Source organism: Amblyomma mixtum, chromosome 10 (assembly GCF_055824585.1).
Source record: "Amblyomma mixtum isolate Tamu chromosome 10, ASM5582458v1, whole genome shotgun sequence".
In the NCBI taxonomy this organism is placed as follows: Eukaryota; Metazoa; Arthropoda; class Arachnida; order Ixodida; family Ixodidae; genus Amblyomma; species Amblyomma mixtum.
In genome coordinates this window covers 117,090,858-117,111,142 of record NC_143021.1, presented here as the reverse complement: position 1 = coordinate 117,111,142, position 20,285 = coordinate 117,090,858, and the positions used below count along the sequence as shown (strand labels likewise).

Genomic DNA, 20,285 nt, shown 5'->3' with positions numbered 1-20,285 from the left:
TTAAAATTCCCGCAACCTACACAACGGCTCTAGTCTTGAGAGCCACTACTTCCTGCCAACGCATATGTCGTTCTCCTTGTCTAGGACGTTGGAGAGTGTTTGCAGAAAGGCATCGAATCCCACGGATGCCTCTCAAACGCCCTCCAGTCTCCAGCATTTGAGATTAACAAACAATTGTGCACTTAATTAAGATCTTAATCACACTTCAGTGACACAAGCAGCTTAAGGCTTTCACCTCACCGCACTTTAGGGCAACAAAGTGCCCCCTGAATTTTTAAAATGTTTAGTGGACACGAAAACAGTGGGAACATGCGGACAGCTAATTTTGCTATCACTTTACTGTACGCGTCGGTTTAAACACTGTAAGCTGCTGCTTTGGTGCTCTAAAATGTTGTGCTGCGTAATGTGCGAGTGAGATGTGGTTGTAGTGGAACCAAGCAACACCGGAGATATATGCATTCTGCCCTGTAGTGGGTCAGCCTTGAAACCCATGAATCTAGACGACATCCTACAATTACTACGCAAAGTCTGTTCATTCATTTTCCCTTCCCGGGCTGAATCTTGACAAGCGCACGCTATGCATGCAATAATAGATTAAAAGAGCTGAGATTTAGTCTGCTCCTACTGCGGGATTACGTCAGCAGAGGTTGATATGCGCTCCCAGCAGTCAAGGGCTGCAGGAAAAAAGAAAATTGAATTTTTTCCTGAAATTTTCAAAACTGGACTTTTTCAGGTAGAAAACATTTTTTCGGCATAGCATTACCAGTGGTGTAGCGCATCACAGCTAAGACATGCTAAGCAGGTTTGTTAACTAATATTGGATAGTTTACTTTGCACTATAAGTGTTGGGTTGCATAATTATTCAGAGGCATGTAGCCCACTGTAAGTAATATCCGCATCAGTTTTTAGAATTTCAAAAACGCCATCAGCATCAATGCCACGGCTGAACAAATTTTGCGCATTTCTCGCGACTTTCGAAAATCGCACCCCTGCGGAAAGCAATCAGCGACTTCTACTTCAATTTCTTTTTTATGACCAGTAGCAAAATACGCAAAGCTAATTACGGAAAACCACAGATATATTCTGTTATCAGTGGAGGTGCTAGGGGTGTCAGCTTTATTTTGAAACAGAAAAAAAAAATTGCAGAGGCTTAGCTTGGTTAAGCCCGGTAGGTTGCGAAAGCTCGTTGTTTCTTCCTGGCTTCACACTGGCGAGCTGCCTTCTCCTTCTGTTTGGAGTAGACGGCATGGCAAACTATCTTTGTACACAGTGAGAAAGATCCACCGTGACTACCCGCCGCGCTCCGCCGACGGATCGAGCTGGGGGCCCTTTTTTTATGCAGCTGGTATGACGTCACCTCGACTGTAGCGCCACTGGTGAGAGGACCGCGAGGCTCACCGCCGTGACTACCGCCGCCCTCCGCCGCTGGGGGGATTTTTTTTTTCGCAGCTGGTATGACGTCACTCCGCGAAAGGTCAACCGTAACTACCGCCGCGCCATGCTGAAGGCTCAAAACCTAGCGTAGTATTGCTTTCGCAATAACAAAAGAATATCCTTAAAGAATGGCTCCTACTTGCTCAAGAGTCCACGGCTCTAGGCATCACAGAGAGCTCTGTCCACTAGCCATTTTTGGCCAGCTGATCGAGCAACTCGTAGAGTGGTCTCATTAGTTAAATTAGTTATCGCCGTTGTCGTCCATGCGCTGTCTATGAATTATGTCTAACCAATTAATCAGCGCGCGTTATTTACACGAGTTCACTGCGACCTAATGATGTTAAATATTGTAAAATTTTTCCCTCCTGCCACCTGAACCTTTCCTGCACCAGCGTTCCTACGTTGTTGAATTACTCCGCAGCCCTAAACATCTGCGTGTATCGTGCTCTGACGGATGGAGTTGCGGCGTAAAAACTCAGTGACTTGAAAGGAAGGGCAGCGGTGGGATAGAAGAACAATCTCACCGTGTTAGCGCCGGAAATGACAAGGTCATGTATGAATGTGAACAGCTCCTTGAAGCCAGCCTTCTGGCATGCGTGGTGCAGGAGGGTGGTGTTTGAGCTCGTCCCTCCTTCGGACCGAGCCGCGTCCATGGCCTCTCTGGTGAAGCGCCACAAGATGCTGCGAGAAGTTGGCACCAGTTACTACGTTTCCGCAGTTTGCTCTAGATGACGCAATTAGTGTCTACTTCATACTTCTGTCAAACTGCAAGCCGTAGCTTTTTCAGAACAGTCCTGCTACAAAATACGATGCGGTAGCGCAGTCTCTGCCCCCTTTCACACGGGAAGCCTCAGACAATGAGTCAATGGGCGTCGGCCCAGTGACCTTGGGGGTATTCAGTTGATGGCCACCTTTTTTCGTGCGGCTTCACAGTAAAGGGGATGGCCATTCTTCATTCGCAAGTCAACACCACTTGCAGAAATTTCTTTAGGCAGCATATATAGAGTGTTTGTCCAATTTTTAGGGGAATCCCCCAAGGTGGAGTAGATTTGTAATAAGGGAGTAATTACTCATTGACATTTACCCGAGCGCAGCCATACGGCTACAAAGGAGTTACTTCGTAGTTAAAGAAAAAATCATCCTGGTCCAGGACTCGAACCCGGGACCGCCGCTTCAACGGAGCAGTCGCTGTACCAACTGAACTAACCTGGACGGCAAGTTCATGGTAGGGCGAGAGCGAATTGATCAATAACTAGAAATGGGAACTGTGTTGGTCGAATTTTTAGGGGAATCCCCCAAGGTGGAGTAGATTTGTAATAAGGGAGTAATTACTCACTGACATCCACCCGAGCGCAGCCATGCGGCTACAAAAAAAGCTAACAGCTTTCTCAGAAACTTCGTAGTTAAAGAAAAAATCGTCCTGGTCCAGGGCTCGAACCCGGGACCGCCGCTTCAACGGAGCAGTCGCTGTACCAACTGAACTAACCTGGACAGCAAGTTCATGGTAGGGCGAGAGCGAATTGATCAACAACTAGAAGTGGGAACTGTGTTGGTCAAATTTTTAGGGGAATCCCCCAAGGTGGAGTAGATTTGTAATAAGGGAGTAATTACTCTTTGACGTCCACCCGAGCGCAGCCATACGGATCAAAGGAAAGCTATGGCTGTAGCCGCATAGCTGCGCTCGGGTGGACGTCAATGTGTAATTACTCGCTTATTATATATAGAGTGTGCGTACACATTTGTCTACAATGTATATCGAATCTCTATCAATTATTCCTATAGATTACTCTATAGACAGTCTACAGCCATAACTACAACTTTTTTGACAGAACAGATAAAAAGACACTACAGAACCCTGTTCAGTCAAATGCGCTGTAGTTACGGAAATCGAAAATCAACTCGTCCAACATACTGTATTGTCGGACAGTCCGCAGAACATCTTTGCATTAGCGGACATGGACTTTTAGAAGAATTTTGTTATTAAACACTATCAACCGACGGAAGAAATATCTACAGGAAGGCAGTAGTGTCTACAAGGGGTGTATGAAAGTCTAAAGACATTTTTATAAGGGATGCACTGCTGTGTCTCGGCTCTGATTCTCCAACCAGCCATGTTGTTGCGAAAGCCGCACTACGCCAGTCGCCGAGGCATTTCGCGGGGCTCTGGAAAGGGCAAGCTGCGCTTGGGCGAGGAGCAGGTGACATCACACGGCGCGCCGGGGCCGCCACCGGAGCTGCTTCAATATCGCTTCAATAGCTGCGTATCCCGGCTAATCTTAGCTGGGATACGCAGGTTTATAACATCTGTAAAAAGCTCGCTGCGACAACAGGAGCACTGTCACGATGCTGCACGCTGCTACCCTCAAAGGTTAAGCGACAAATTTATTATGCACTCTTCGAATCTCATATTAATTATTGCAGTTTAATATGGGCAACCCCTACGAAAACAAATATCGCGATGATTCTGCGCCTACAAAACAAAGCCCTTCGTCACATCGCAAATGTACACTACTTATCCCCAACAAACATTCTCTTTCCATTTTATCACATCATCAGCATTGACCACATGTACGACTTCCGGATGTTACGTTTGTTTTATTTTTCTAATAGTTCTTACAAGGCCTTTATTACAGAAACAGCGTCCTTAAAAACTAGTGGGCTAGGCTGAGTGGGCTAGGCTACGTGGGCTAGGCTGCGTGGGCTAGGCTGCAGTGGGCTAGTGGGCTAGGCTGCAGCGGCACCGGCATCATGTTTAACCGCTGCTTGCTCTTCATGCAGTTCATCGCTTGTTTTGCTGACCACGGCCCCTGCTTCTGAATGGGCTTCGCTTCTGAATGGGCACGTGGATTCCACCGTGTGCTTGCCCTTGGACTTGCCAGCTGATACCCTGAGTGATAGCGTCGGGCTTCCCGCTTTCTTCAAATGTCTGCAATCCAGTCACCTCGCCAACTTCTTGTTGGACCAGCCAATCTCGCTGCACTGCTGGTCTATGACGTCACCTGCCAAGGATATAAAAGCCATGTGCATGGACCGACTCTTCAGTGGGCTAGGCTGCAGCGGCACCGGCATTATGTTTAACCGCTGCTTGCTCTTCATGCAGGTATGTTACTATTCTGGCGCTGAGTGTATCCGATCTGATGATCGATATTTGCTGCTGTACCCTTGCCCACGTACTCTTGTGTCATGGTGCATACACGCGTTTTATTGTGCAAGTCATCTCCTCCTGAGTGGTGACGTGGAACTCAATCAAGGCCCCCCATCAAAGCCAGCGAGCTCCAGTAAAAACAGTCAATCTGGTAGCAGACCTCTAACCCGGTCTCTGAGTGGTTCCAGTCTCACTCTCGGGGAGGTTGACGATACGAGTGCTTCCACTGTATATCTTGACAGCGAAATCTCCTCAAATTCCTCAGTGTTTGACATGTTCTCTAGAATACTGGCAGGGCAGGATCAGTTGGCCCGTGACATTGCGGACATTAAGCAATCTTTTGCCAGTCGCTTTGGTGCTTTGGAGTCGCGTGTGGCTGCATTAGAATCTTCACCCACGCCCGAAAATACCAATCTAATTTGTGATTTACAGGCTGAAATTAACTCTTTAAATTCCAAAGTAACACAGCTGGTGCAAAAAACGATGACCTAGAAAATCGCTCTCGGAGAAATAACATTATCATACACGGCATTTCACAAGATCCGAACGAAACCGCTAACACATTGTTGACTAGCATCTCATCTGTACTTACTGATAAGTTGAAGATTAGCTGCCCCAGTATTGAGCGCTTCCACAGGCTCGGTGTAGCTCGCAAGGGTTATATTCGTTCAGTTATTCTAAATCTTTCTAGCTTCACCGACAGAAGTGTGGTTTTCAAAAACTTGTCTAAACTCAAGGGCTCTGCCTTCTTCATTACAGAGGATTTTTTTGCAAGGGTTAGGTCCATTCGGAAAAAGATATGGGACGCATCAGTGTCTTTTCGTGGCAACGGTTCTGTTGTGATGTTCAGTTTCGATCATGCTTTCATTGACAAGGTTTGTTATAATTGGGATGAAAGTTCTAATTCATTGGTAAAAGCGTATCATGATCCTCTTTGTTCTGGGCCTGCGTCCTTGACTGCCGCATCATCGTCTCCCTGACTTAGCTCTGGCCGTCCTGATAAGCTTGTCGTCTTAAATATTAACGCTCGCAGCATTGTTAAAAAATTTCCTGATTTACTTTCCCTTATCTCTCCCCATATTATTGGCATAACGGAGACCTGGCTGCATAGTGGAATTTACGACTCCGAATTCACTCCACCAGGATTTGTTGCCGTGCGCTAGACAGAAGTTTCAGTACTGGTGGAGGTGTGGCATTGCTGATCAGATCGGATTTGCGATTCTCAGTGTTACCTTCTCCCCATGACACAGAATCCTTGTGGTGTAAAGTTTATCTAAACAATTATATTTATTTATTTATTTATTTATTATTCCTCAAAGGTCCCTTTCGGGACATTACATGAGGGGTGGGGATAACACGGCAAAACAAAAATATTATACATTAATAAGAAATGGACAAATATTACATTGATGAATTAGAAATCGTCCACCTGGCTGTTCCGTTCATATCCTGCATGCTGTCGCAATTACATGAGCAAGATCGACATTCCTTCATCAATATTTATCTGCATGGGAGACTTCAACACTCCTGGCATCCACTGGCCTTCGTTGTCTGCATTTGGTCGTGACATTGCAATTTGTAGAGAACTAATAAACATCTCCTTATTGTTTGGACTAACTCAGGTTGTATCTAATGCTACTAGGCTGAATTCCATTCTCGACTTAGTTTTTCTAAGCGCTTCTTTGGCCCAAAATTCCTTCTCTTGCGAAGTAATTGATGAACTCTCAGACCACAAAGGCGTGTTAGTTTCACTCCAATTTCCAAATCACGCTATTTGTTTACTACTTTTCCTGACTTCACTCGAGCTGACGACAATTCCATCATTGATGTTTTAGCTGATCATTTCGATACGTTCTTTGCTTTCACAGCAAGCCAAGACGTAGATTTTCTTGTTAATTACTTTGAATGTCTTGTCAACGATTGTGTCCAACGCTTTGTTCCTTTTAAAACTAAGAAAAAAATACTAGTGTTCTTTGGATGACTCGAGACATCTTGCATTTATCTCGTCGCTTTCGTAGGCTAAGGCGTTCTAGAAGAAGCAACGATCCCATAACCTTGGACAGATTTCACAAGGCGAAAGAAGAATTTAATCTTAAGTTGCATACGGCGAAAGTTTTCTTTTTTCGTGTCCACCTGCGCGATCTGTTAAAAACGAACCCCCAAAAATTTTGGTCATCCATCTTACCTCGCGATACTTCATCCACTTCGTTCAGATTAGATAATGACGTCATCAGTGAGCCGGCAGTAATATCAGATGCTTTCAACAAATATTTCCACTCAGTGTTCGTTCTCGATAACAATGTCATTCCACCGCTCACCAATATAATTTCTTCTCCAGCAGTCAGTGATGTTGTCGTAAACCCTGATGGCATCCTAAATCTTGTACTAAACCTCGATGTTAAGAAATGTACCGGTCCAGATGGAATATACAATGCGTTCCTGGTTCGTTACTCCATGTGGTCATCGAAATACCTGTCCATCATATTCAATAAGTCCTTACCATCTGCTACTGTCCCTTCTTCATGGAAATTAGCCAAAGTGCTCCCTCTTTATAAATCCGGTGATAGGCAATGCTTGTCTAACTATAGACCGATTTATTTGACATCACAATCATGCAAAATGTTGGCACACGTCATTCATAAACACATCATGCTTTTTCTTGAATCCAGTAATTTGCTATCTAACTTTCAGCATGGGTTTAGGCGCGGTTTTAGTACGGTAACACAATTAACAGAATTCACTCATGATATATTACTTAACCTCGATATCGGCAACCAAGTTGATGCCATTTTTATAGATTTCTCGAAAGCGTTCGATATTGTTCTACATTCCAAACTTCTTGCTAAACTAAATGCTGTACTAAACAATCCTCACTTGGTTGATTTGATTTCTAGCTTTCTCTCATCCCGTTCCCAGTTCGTATCTTATAATTCTTCTCATTCCGCTGCTGTTGATGTGACGTCAGGAGTGCCTCAGGGTTCCGTCCTTGGACCGCTACTCTTTTTAATATATATAAATGACTGGCCACATAACATTTCTTCTAACATTCGTCTTTACACTGATGACTGCGTTTTATACGAAGTAATTAATGGCCGTAATGATCATCGTCACCTCCAAGAGTCATTTGCTATGTTTTGTAGTTGGTGTAGTACCTGGCAAATGAGAATTAATTTCGACAAAACCGTCCTCATGTCTTTTTGTAACAAATCTTCCATTTCCCATTTTAGTTACTCGTTCAATGGCCGTGTGGTAGATAGGGTCTCTCAGTATAAATATCTTGGTGTCACCAACTAGCTCAAACCACCATTTTGCTCCATATTCACGGATAACATGTCTTGGTCTAAACACATTGATTACGTATGTAATAAAGCACTAAAAAAACTAGGTTATCTACGATGCACGCTACCCAATTCACCAAAAGACACAAAGCTACTGTTGTATAATTCTCTAATCCGCCCTGTTCTTGATTACGCTGCTGTAGTGTGGAACCCGTACAAGCAGTTTGAAATTAACATGTTAAAAGCAGTCCAGAAAAAAGCTGTGCGTTTTATATGTCATCGTTATGATCGCGATTTCTCACCCTCTTCTACACTTCTCTCATTGAATTTAACCACGCTCTCCGCCCGTCGCCACATGAATCACTAAAATTCTTACATTGTATCGTCAATTCCTCGGTAAGGCTCTCAGTTAACCACTACATTAGCTTTGCACCTTTATCATCTACAAGAAGTCATCACGAGCTAAATTTAATACCGTATTTTGCACGTACTAATTTGTTCATGGTTTAACTGCGCGAAGGAAACAAGGACAGAGACAGAAACACACGTACACACTGAGCGCAGAAATCTGCGCTCAGTGTGTACGTGTGTTTCTGTCTCTGTCCTTGTTTCCTTCGCGCAGTTAAACCATGAACGAAAAGAACCAACTAGCCCGCCAGAAGACTACTAATTTGTTCAAATTCAGTTTTTTCCCCGTTCAATAGAAGCCTGGAATTCTCTACCTGGATCAATTCGTTCATCTCCGGTTCAAAGTTTTATAACTGCCATGGAAGACACATAATACCTGAATATTCCTACCGTGCCATTAACAGTTCCTTTTTGTTTGTTACTTTTTGTGTGTTTTGAACTTCATTGTGCTCACTTTGTACATTTTGTTGTATTTGGTTACCTTAAGTATATTGCTTTTTGTTTTTTGCCACTCCTGCCATAGCGCATATAATTGAGCTGCAGTATAAATAAATAAATAAATAAATAAATAAATAAATAAATAAATAAATAAATAAATAAATAAATAAATAAATAATCATACCTCTGCTAATACCCACAGCACGGATACTTGGTTTGTTCCTCATTTTAGGACTAATTAAAAACTCCAAACACTGCAACACAATCTTGCGCATGTACTCAACAATTATAAACATACCACAGATTTCAGATTCAAAAAATTGCGACGGTATTTTGTTGATATGTGATGTATTTTTTTTGCACTCATTATGTATTTCTGATTCTCTAGGTGCATTATGATCTACACAGACAATTTCGTGCATTTCTCTAAAATTTTTGATCCTTTCATATAACTTGATGTGTATATTCTGCTTTAATGTACGTATATTTCATTGTAATTGTATTTCATTGTTTGCATTCTATAGTGTGTACTTTTGTTCTCCTTTTGTTGTATCTTGCTTATGTTTATTTCAATCACCTCAAATGTCTAAGCCACTGTATCTAACGGTTTTCCGGGCCCAGTCAAGCTGCGAAAGCAGCTTTTTGCCTGCAAATCCTTCCAGTTGTTCTGGGAAAATAAATTCAATTCAATTCAATTCAATTCAATTCAATATATACAGGGTGTCCCAGCTAACTTGGACCAAGATTTAAAAAAAACCTAATTGTTCTTCAGAACTGAAATTGCGTTGATGTTATTAGGGCTTAAATAAAGTTACAGTACCATTTTTTTGCTCGGCCTACTTGAATAATTAGTCGAGATAAATTAATTAACTTTTAAGTATACCTTGAAACGTTCAGGCGTCAATAGGAAAGTTGTGGAGCTCCACAAATATTGTCTAACCCAGGCACTTCCAACCAGATGAACTTAGCGTGGTCGTTTTTATTCAGGAAAAACGAAAGCCCGCGGAGTTTAAAAGTTACTCCCGACCGCGGCGGTCGAATTTTGATGGAGGCGAAATTCTAGAGGCCCGTGTGCTGTGCGACGTCAGTGCACGTTAAAGAACCCCAGGTGGTCGAAATCTCCGGAGCCCTTCACTACGGCGTCCCTCATAGCCTGAGTCGCTTCGGGACATTGAACTCCCGTAAACTATCAAAACGTTATACCCAGCACAACAGGCAGAGTTGAACTGTCATAAACGCACAACACAGCAAGCTGTTGGAGCCTTCCAGAGAAGTGTGTGTTAAGGAATTAGTTTGGTGTTGTGATCGTAGCCAATTATTCATCTGCTACCTTCGTGCACAAGTCTCAGCCCGTTATATAATAAGTAGGCATACTGTCCTTGGCTACTGCGGTGCAGCTGTTATTAGGATCGCGCTACGATTGCTACCACGTATTTCTAAATGTGTGCCCTAGACAAAGCTTAGAAGCTCGTTGTGGCTGCATTTTTTTAGATAAGTTATTTTGCCGTCTTTTAACGGAACAACAGAAATCCTTGTGATATGCGGTATGCCGAGTTTAACGCTCTGAAGCGACACATGAGCTGTGCGGGACGACGTAGTGGAGGGCTCCGCATGAATTTCGATCACCTGGGGTTCTTTGGCGTGTGCTGACATCGCACAGCACAACGCACAGGTGTTTTTGCATTTTCCCTCTGTCTAAATGCTGCCGCCGCGGCTGGATTCGACCCTAGGACCTTGAGATCAGCTGTCGAACACCAGAACGACTGAAATACCACAGCGGGACACAGCAGAATGTTTTGGAAGTGCAGCTACGCGCGCTTCGCTTCTCCAGAACAAATGTACGAGCGGCCCAAGATTCCTTTACGGGCAATGAAGTCGCCGCATGTGAAGTATGGGCCGCCTCGTTGGCTCAGTGGTCATGGCGCTCGGCTGTTCACCCGAAAAAAGAGGGTTCGATCCAGGCCGTGGCAATCGAATTTCGATGGAGGCGAAATTCCAGAGGCCAGTGTACCGTGCGATGTCAGCGCACGTTAAAGAACCCCATGTGGTCGAAGTTTCCGGCGCCCTTTACTACCGTGTCCCTCATAGCCTGAGTCGCTTTGGGACGTTAAAACGCAATAAACCAAGCATGCAATGTCATCATCACCATCAGCCTGACTACACCCACTGCAGGGCAAAGGCCTCTCCCATGTCTCTCCAATTAACCCTGTCCTTTGTCAGTTGCCGCCACTCTATCCCCGCAAACTTCTTAATCTCATCCGCCCACCTAACTTTCTGCCGTCCCCTGCTACGTTTGCTTTCTCTTGGAATCCACTCCGTTACCCTTAAGGACCAGCGGTTATCTTGCCTTCGCATTACATGCCCTGCCCAAGCCCATTTCTTCTTCTTGATTTCAACTAAGATGTCATTAACCCGCGTTTGTTCCCTCACCCACTCCGCCCTCTTCCGATTTCTTAACGTTACACCTATCATTTTCCTTTCCATAGCTCGCTGCGTTGTTCTTAACTTAAGCTGAACCCTCTTTGTTAGCCTCCACGTTTCTGCCCCATAGGTGAGTACCGGTAGGATACAGCTGTTGTACACTTTTCTCTTCAGGGATATTGGTAAGCTACCATTCATGATCTGAGAGAACCTGCCATATGCGCTCCACCCCATTCTTATTCTTCTAGTTATTTCCCTCTCATGATCCGGATCTGCGGTCACTACCTGCCCTAAGTAGACATATTCTCTTACTACTTCCAGCACCTCGATACCAATTGCGAACTGGTGTTCCCTTGCTAGGCTGTTGAACATTACTTTGGTTTTCTGCATGTTAATTCTTAGCCCTACCGTTCTGCTCTGCCTGTCTAACTGATTGATCATGTTTTGCAGTTCTTGTCCTGAGTGACTTAGCAAGGTAATGTCATCAGTGAATCGCAAATTACTCAGGTATTCTTCATTAACTCTTATCCCCAACTGTTCCCATTCTAGTCCCCGGAATACCTCCTGTAAGCAGGCAGAGAAGAGCATTGGCGAGATTGTGTCTCCCTGCCTGACACCTTTCCGTATTGGAATTTTATTGCTGATTTTATGGAGAACTTTAGTAGCTGTGCAATCGTTATAAATATCTTCCAATATTTTCACATAACACTCTTCTACACCCTGATTCCGCAATGCCTGCATGACAGCTGAGGTTTCCACTGAGTCAAATGCTTTCTCGTAATCAATGAAGGCTATATATAGCAGTTGGTTATATTCTGCGCATTTCTCTATCACCTGATTGATAGTGTGTATGTGGTCTATTGTCGAGTATCCTTTACGAAAGCCTGCCTGATCATTTGGTTTACTAAAGTCCAAGGTTGTCCTGACTCTATTAGCGATTACCTTAGTAGATACCTTGTAGGCAACGGACAATAAGCTGATTGGTCTGTAATTCTTCAAGTCCTTGATGTCTCCTTTCTTATGAATTAAGATAATGTTAGCGTTCCTCCAAGCTTCTGGTACTCTCGAGGTCATAAGGCATTGCGTATACAGGGTGGCTAGTTTTTGTAGCACAATCTCTCCTCCGTCCTTCAACAAACCTGCTGTTACCTGATCCTCACCAGCTGCTTTTCCTCTTTGCATTGCTCCTAAGGCTTTCTTTACTTCCTCCTTCGTTACTGGCGGGATGTCCCATTGCTGTGCTCGACTGCCTCCCTCAGTAACTTGAAGATTACATTCGCTACTGTATAGATTTGTGTAGAACTCGTCGGCTAATTCGACTATCTTATCCATATTGCTGATGACATTGCCCTGTTTGTCTTTTAGCGCATACATCTGGTTTTTACCTATGCCCAATTTTCTCCTGACTGATTATAGGCTACCTCCGTTCCTTAGAGCATGCTCGATTTTCTCCATGTTAAACTTTCTTATGTCGGCTACCTTGCGCTTCGATAGCTATAACGAACAAATTCATCATTATCAAAATTTCCAGACTTGACTCGTCATATGAGGAGCCTGGTCTGCATCTTCCAGCGTGCAGCAATAGCTATACAACAATAAAAGTAAACTGTTGGTTCAAAATTCAAGTGCTAGAGAAAACGTTCTCATTTTCGTCTTGTGGGGACAAGTCGTGCACAGAAGCCAAGATGTCACTTCGGAAGACAATCATAAGCTGGCTGACGCCACTTGACCGCCACGAGTCATGAAAGTGACAACCACTGAATTCAAATTGGTCACCTACACGTGATTACGCGAATAGAGTGGCACAGCTGCATAAGATGCTGGAAGTCTCGTCACTTCGAGTGGAAGTCGCGAGTGTTGCGAAGCGATTCCTGCGGCGAAGATTCCCGTGACTGCTATGAAGCAATACTGGAGATCCTACCATTGCTGCTGTGTAGCGTAACCGGCTGACACAATGGCTCTATAATGTTAAGAAGCCCTGGTGTTAAGACGGCTTTTCTGTCTAGGAAGCTGCTCGCCGAGGTGGTGTCACAGAGAATTGCCTTATTGATGAAGAATAGCATGGATATAAGTACGCTTGTTGTTTCCTGCTCAAGAGCGTCCGCAGAACTTTTTGCAAAGGGGGGAGACCTGATGGCCGGGGATGGGGGAGGCGGTAGATTAGCGCCAAAAAGGCACTATTGGTGGTCTAAACTACTTGAAACAAAAATTATAAACAGGAAATTAGTGCTAGGCTTGGAAAACATACTTTAGATTTTATTAATGAACAAAGAATTGACTTTAATAATCAAAACGCGAACAGTTACTATCACCTCACAAATATCCGAAATTCCGGGGGGAGAGGCAGTGTCCCCCCCCCCCCCCCCCCTCGGGTCTCCCATGTTCCTGCTTGACTATATCATTGTGTAGACTTACGTAGCTCCGTTTGTATTCGTCTCAGAAGGAAGTGTTGGCAACGCCCGGTCGTTGAAGCCTGTCCGAACCGCAGTGAAAGCGCTGAGCGCGGAGGGAAAACCGCGGACTTACGGGTTAGAAAACGACAAAGTTACAGAACAATCATTCGTTTACTTGTAGTGCTCAATGAAATTCGGCCCCAGTTTCTGCTATTACTGCGGTGGGCCAGCTGGTTGGAAAGAGCCGCAGGCGGATTCGCGACTTCCCGGCGGTGTGCTAGCAACGCATTTGCGCAAAGTTCTGCCGCAAACCGACACCGTTTCCTTCCTGTGCTACGCGCTGTATGCGCGCCGCACTAATATCTTGCGGCTGCAGACATTGACAACAGCGCGGCTGCTTGATTGTCGCAGGCTTTTGTCCCATTTACATGGCGTAGTGTTGGTCAGCAGCATTAATGAACCGTCTAGCCCGGCCGAATGTCCTACTCCAGTAATAGCTTGCGCAACCGAAACAGATGTTGCTTCTGTTGGCCTGTGTCCGGTCATTGCGGCACGCTGGCGGTGCATTGACTATGGTTGTAAGCGGTCTGCTGGGTCCGACGGCCTTGTTTTCTTCAGCTTGCATGTGAACAGTATTACAGAGCTCATCTGCATTCGTTGGAGCATAGAAAAGCTCCCTGTTTGCAATATGCAGGTTGGTACAATGCAGACCGTTCTGAAGCTTTAGGCTGGTTTCTGGTGTATATTCCTCACGCCCTTACATCCGTCAAAAAGGGTGCTCACCAACAACAAAGCGCCTGTACCATGAAATGTTTGATCGGATCAGCCCCAATCTAAAAAAGTGCAACAACTGCACAAGGATGCAGAACTGGGTGAGTTAGAGTTGTTTCATGTTGGAAAAATAGCCCAAAATAGACGGCGAGATAAAAAGACATCGCAGAAAGTTAAAAATTTTTTTGCCAAAATATGCAATGCAGAGGACGTGTTCCTGCCCATTACACGAAGCCGTGAAGATTTAGCAGTACATGGCCCATAAAACGACAACGCACATGTTACGTAATTTATCGCACGAAGGTTCGGAGGAAATCGGACGTCGGATCACCCTTGTGAGCACGCAAAGACGCATGAGGATAGTAAAAGGACAGTGCATTCGGGGCTGTAGCCCGCGAGAACGCTTCGTGCACTTCGTACTTCGTGTGCTTCCACGTTTTATCAGCATACAAAAACCACACATGCCAATGCGTTCAGCTTCCGTTCAGGTGCATTTCAATAAAATTCCGAAATGCGTGAGCAGTAAATATCACTGCGCTTATGAAGGTGCAAACAACTGTTACTAATGCGATCGTTTATGCTGTCACCTCAGAAAAATATTCTGGCTTCACTGTCACAAAATTCTAAGGTTTGTCGAGAGAGTCGTGACATAATCAGCACCGCCAAATTTGAAAATCTGAGGACTAGAATTATGGAGTACCTAACTTTGGATTATGAGATAGAAGTATACTAACCCACCAATTACTCCACCCGAACGCACCCAAAAATCCGCATAAATCCACATTAACCATCCACTGATAGTAAATACCCACTAACACAATTTACCCCTTTGCTACCGCGCCATATATGACCCATGTTTTGAACCTGCCGCCAAAAATTCAAAACGGCTCTCCTGGACAAGCTGCGCCGTCTAGCCCTTTGCAGGGCAATGGGACATCTCACTTTTTACGCCGCAGAAGAGGTCTCTTCAAAGACATTGGAAAGGACGCACCGCGTTTTTTACTGTGCTGCTATCTACCTGCGGATGCTGTAATTACTCCTGAAAGTAGTTTTGCGGCTTGTACAGAAGGCAAAACGCTTGCTTAGAACTCGTTCTGGGTGTGTTTCGGGCTGTCTGTGCGATATATAGCGACAACATTTGGTTTAAAATGGTCTGGATGTAATCATGTGCAGCTAAACTCGTAGTATTTCATCGTCATTTTTTGCCTTCCTGGCGGCAGCGGTTTTGGGAGCTGCGGAACGCACCGTTCGTCCGTTTTAGACATGCGTTTTTCCCTCTGTACGACAGGTGGTACTAGGCGCCCGTTGTTTGGAAAATTGTGTCTCCGGAAAGGCGAAAAAATTTTTTTTTGATGTGTCTCCAAACCAGAATAATTCGAGATGTCTGGTGAGCGCTTCCGTTTCTGTGCTTCAAAACAAAGCCCAGTATCTTGTATTAATAGCGTTTTTTGAGGAATACAAGGAATACTCAGTCTGATAATATTGTATAAACAGGACCACCCTTAGAGAACTGCATGAAGTATGCTAGGCCCAACTTCTCGCTTTTCGGTGACGATGTGGTGAGAGATACGTACTCAAACTTTTATATTTTGTTTGCTCTTGAAAACGCAGATAAAGGATTTCTGACGGCAGCAGAAGCGCTTGATCTATATTTTAGCCTTCCGGACGACCCCACGTCGAGTGACTCGGATGAGGATACAGACGACGACTTCGTACCCGAGGTCGCTCCGCCGGACTCGGATGACGAAAGCGGCGACGATGGAGCAGCAGCTTCAACAAGCAGACCTAAAAAGCGCAAGGCTACTTACACCAGAAAGACCAGGAAACGAACGAAAGCGCCTGAACTTTCTGCTGAAGAAGGAGTCGAAGAGGAGCCTCGAGTCTGGGGTAGCTGCGAACCGGAGCATGCCGTCCGCGACCCGAAAATGTGGCTATCACAGTTCTAATCAAAATCACCGACGAGGCCGTGTGAAGCTTTTGCTGTATATTTTGAGGATTGTGTCATGCATACACTAGTAACCAACATTAACTTTGCTAGTAACAGAGACAAACCGGTTTGTAAAGCAGAAAGACCACAAGCACTGGAAAGAGCTGACAATTGATGAACTTCGCGCATATTTTGGCATACTGCTGCTGATGACCACCAATCCAAGGCATCAAATGTACCTATACTGGAGCAGCAAAAGATTCTTCAATTGTCCTGACAAATCTAGGGTCATGTCATTCCGCCGTTTCCAAAACATTATGAACTGTTTACACATCAACGACCTAACGAAAGAAAAAGGTGAAAACGGGTACAACAGATTGTCGAGAGTACGCCCTCTCATACAAGCGCTGAATGCCAGCTTCAAAAGGCAATACACTCCGTCATCCCATCAAGCCACTGACGAGAGCATGATACACTTCAAAGGACGGTCTTCTTTGAAACAATACCTCCCTATGAAGCCAATAAAACGCGGATATCAGGTTTGGTGCCGCGCTGACTCCCAGACAGGATACTTGATTGATTTTCAGGTTTATGAAGGGAAAGGTGCCGACCGCCAGGCCAGCATGGGTCTCGGAGAACATGCTCAACTTTTTTACATCCACACGGCTAATGGAGGCCTTGAATGAAAAAGGGAATTCTGGCTGCGGTGACCGTTCGAACAAATCGCAAGGATCTCCCAGAAGAAACCAGACATGATAACAAGCTGCATGGGCGTCCGGAGGGGGGGGCAAGGGGGGGCGGCTGCACCCCCCTGGAAAGTCACTCACTCTAACCGTGAGTGATGGCCGCACACCAGGGGCGGCGGTGCGCTCAGCAAAAAGAGTAAAAGCGGCCCCGCTTCCAGCTTTGGGTCACATCTGCGAAGTGCCGCGTCCGGGGACGCGTCGTTGCAGATATACAGCGGCACCGGCGAGCATGTGTTTCGAGGCGTCTTGAGATGGGTGCCTGTTTCTTTGATCTCTAGAGAGATAGCCACACGGAGGCAGACAGTGCACAATCCGGCCACCGATGAATTCTTCAGGAGGGAGGGACAAATCAGCCGTGTCCACCCCCGCTTTGTCGGGCTGCTCAAGGGCAAGCAGGCGATGAGTTGGCGCCGCCGCCGCTCGCTGTCTCCTCCGATCCACGGGAGAGCGCAGTTCGGTAGAAGCGCCGCTTTCAGAATCTTCGGCAAAGGGGATTAGCAGTTGCTTTTGTTCACGGCGACGCAGTCTCCAGAGGCGCCCCCACACCAGCGTTCCTTGCATCTTCTCCGGAAGCCAGCGCCTTTGGTCAAGGCAGCCCGATGGCGCCTGCCTGGCTCGCCTGGCTCGCCTGGCTCGCCTGTCACCTCTGGCTGGGCCTCAAATCCCAACAGCGCCCATGTACTGTGCGATGTCAGTGCATGGTAAAGAGACCCAGGTGGTCGACATTATCCGGAACTCTGTACTACTCCGTCCCTCATAGCCTGAGTCGTTTTGGGGCTCTGAACCCCATAAAAACACACAAAACAAATTTTCCGACCGGAGTGGCGAGTGTCCCTTCCCCTCGGAAGTCGCGAGGCGTTCCTTTCACCCCCAAAGTGTTATTAGGAACGACGACAACAAGTCTCGCCGGGTGGCCGCCAGCACGCCTGTTTCTACTGTGTATGGCTGCTAGCGACTTGAGGGTGATTGCTTTCGGGCCTGCCGCCATGGACCACAAGCACCGAGAGGACCCAGGTGCCAGCTGACTTCAATTACGGAGTTTGCCCGGTTGGAGTGCAGGAACAAAACCAGACCCCCTTCACAAAGTGCCTGCACGTGTAGAACGCCGCCGCCGCCTCGGGGAGACGAACGTTATCTTCCCCATTTGCCGTGACCGTGCCAGGGAACAAAGGGCCTCGTCTCCGGTTGCTCTTTGGCGTGCCCAAGCACCGCGACAAGCTGGCGGGCCTCATCTCCGACCCAAGCACGAGGAACCACTTTCGGCGTTTTCGTGACCTCGCGTCTGGCCTCGAGCGGCGGGTGGCATTTGATGATCAACAGATGTCGGTGACCCGCAGAAACCTTCGGCTGGCCGGAGGCCATCACCTACCGCCGTCAACGCTACCTCGACGACAACCTTCTTTCCCTCAGACTCCACATGTGAAGGGGGCGTGACCATGAGTGCAGTGTCGTGTGTGTGCGCACAGGTGAAAGCTCTAGGCCCCTCCCACTCCGGCAAGGGCGTCCTCAACCTAGGGACATTAGGGAACAAGAAGGATATAAAACTCGACAACGGATGCGGCAGAATCGTCTCACTTCTAACCACCAATGTAAAATGTAAATAAACCTATTCTTTCGCCATCTACCTCTTCGCTCAGCGGCACTCCTGTCCTGAACCCTCAACTCCAACAGTGCGTATTCGGGGATACTGCGGCAAGTAGGCCCTTGCATGTGTGCGCGCCTCTGTGTTTGTGCTTCGGTATTTTTAGTGGCCGGTTGTCAACGAAGCTGAGAACAATCAAGACAGCGGACGAGAAAACGACGAGCGGCGAGTAGTGTGTGTGCAAATACTCGACTGTGCGGTTGCGCGAGCAAGATGGAGCGAGGTGTATGAAGCTGCGAGCGTGCATTTATCTTGTAAATAAGTTTTCGTTGTATATATAGTCATTTTTTGTTTTCAACGTACGCATTCAACCGTTTTTTCAATCAATGTGTATATATTTTTAACACTACCAACCCCGAAGAACTCCATAGCCAGCTTTGTCTCGCGCGGTTCCGAATGATGGACATTCGGCGCTTCTTCAAGCGTCAGCGGTTGTCTGACGAAGCGTTATCCAAATGCGCCCCTGCAGATTCTGGTGTGATATGTGACAACGGTGTAGCATTTGAACAGAGTGATGCAAGCTTTTATCACCGGACAGTAGCTGATGTCGTCGACTCCATGGAAGGGACTCTGTCAACAGTGAGTTCAGGTAATGCAGCAGGCCGAGATGATTCCATTTCTCCTTTCTTGGGATTTAAGTCCGGATTTGACCAGAGCGATGCAACCTTTCATCACCGGACAGTAGCCGACGTCGTCGTCTCCATGGAAGGAACTTCACCAGCGAGCTCCGGTCACGCAGTAAGCCGAGACGATTCCCTTTCTCCTTGCTTGGGATCGAAGTCCGGAGACAACATCAAGAAAACAAATAACTTGCCTCAAGAATATGACTTAGGAGAGTTTCTAGGCAAAGCTAAACTCACTGGCATACCGGACTTTTTGAAGTTACGTCTTCTTACTAAGCCATGGTCACCAAATGTTACATACGATTTTAAGAAGGATGTAACACCTGGAAAGAGGCCTTTTCGACATCAATGGCTGGGAGATTACGCCCCCTGGCTTGCGTACTCAGCGACAGCGAAAGGCGCTATTTGTCGTTTTTGCGTCATTTTTCCTCCACGTGTTCACCGGGGTACTCAAGGAAGTTTTATCGTGCGCGCTTTCAGTAACTACAGAAAAATGCACGAGGCGTGCAGGGATCACGTAAAATCCCAATGGCACCAGGAGGCAATGACGGCCTCACAGAACTTTATGGATGTGATGAAAGGCAAGCAGCTACCCGTTGTAGAGCAGCTGAACAGAGCACTCCACGCGCAAGTTGAAAGGAACCGTGAGAAACTATTTCCAATAGTTTCCACCATTGTCTTTTGCGCGACGCATGACTTGCCAATTCGCGGCAAGCAGTCCGATAGTGGAGTCTTCAATGATCTGCTTGACTTTCGTGTAGAAGCTGGAGATACTCTACTTCAGGAGCACTTCGCTTCTTCTGCTGGCAATGCCAAGTACACTTCTGTCCGCGTCCAGAACGAGATCATCACAATCTGTGGCGACATCCTGAAAGAGCAGATAGTTACCGAAGCTAACAAAGCGTTTGCTTTTTCCGTTCTTGCTGACGAAACTGCAGATATTTCAGGAAAAGAGCAGATGTCTATAGGCGTTCGCTTTATTGACAAGGCGGGAGCCGAAGTGTGCGTTCGAGAGCAGTTTTTGGGATTTGTAGAGCTGGAGCAATTAAACTCCGCTTG

General features: G+C 46.1%; 1 protein-coding gene across 1 annotated transcript in view; it reads right to left on the bottom strand.

The window, feature by feature from the left end:
- LOC149326755 (putative cytochrome P450 49a1) overlaps positions 1–20,285 on the bottom strand; it is a 114,728-nt gene that overhangs the window by 53,059 nt on the left and 41,384 nt on the right. Inside the window, exon 5 of the mRNA XM_089564668.1 lies at positions 1,959–2,115. Coding sequence (XP_089420794.1) covers positions 1,959–2,115 — 157 coding nt within the window. The remainder of the gene's footprint in view (positions 1–1,958; positions 2,116–20,285) is intronic.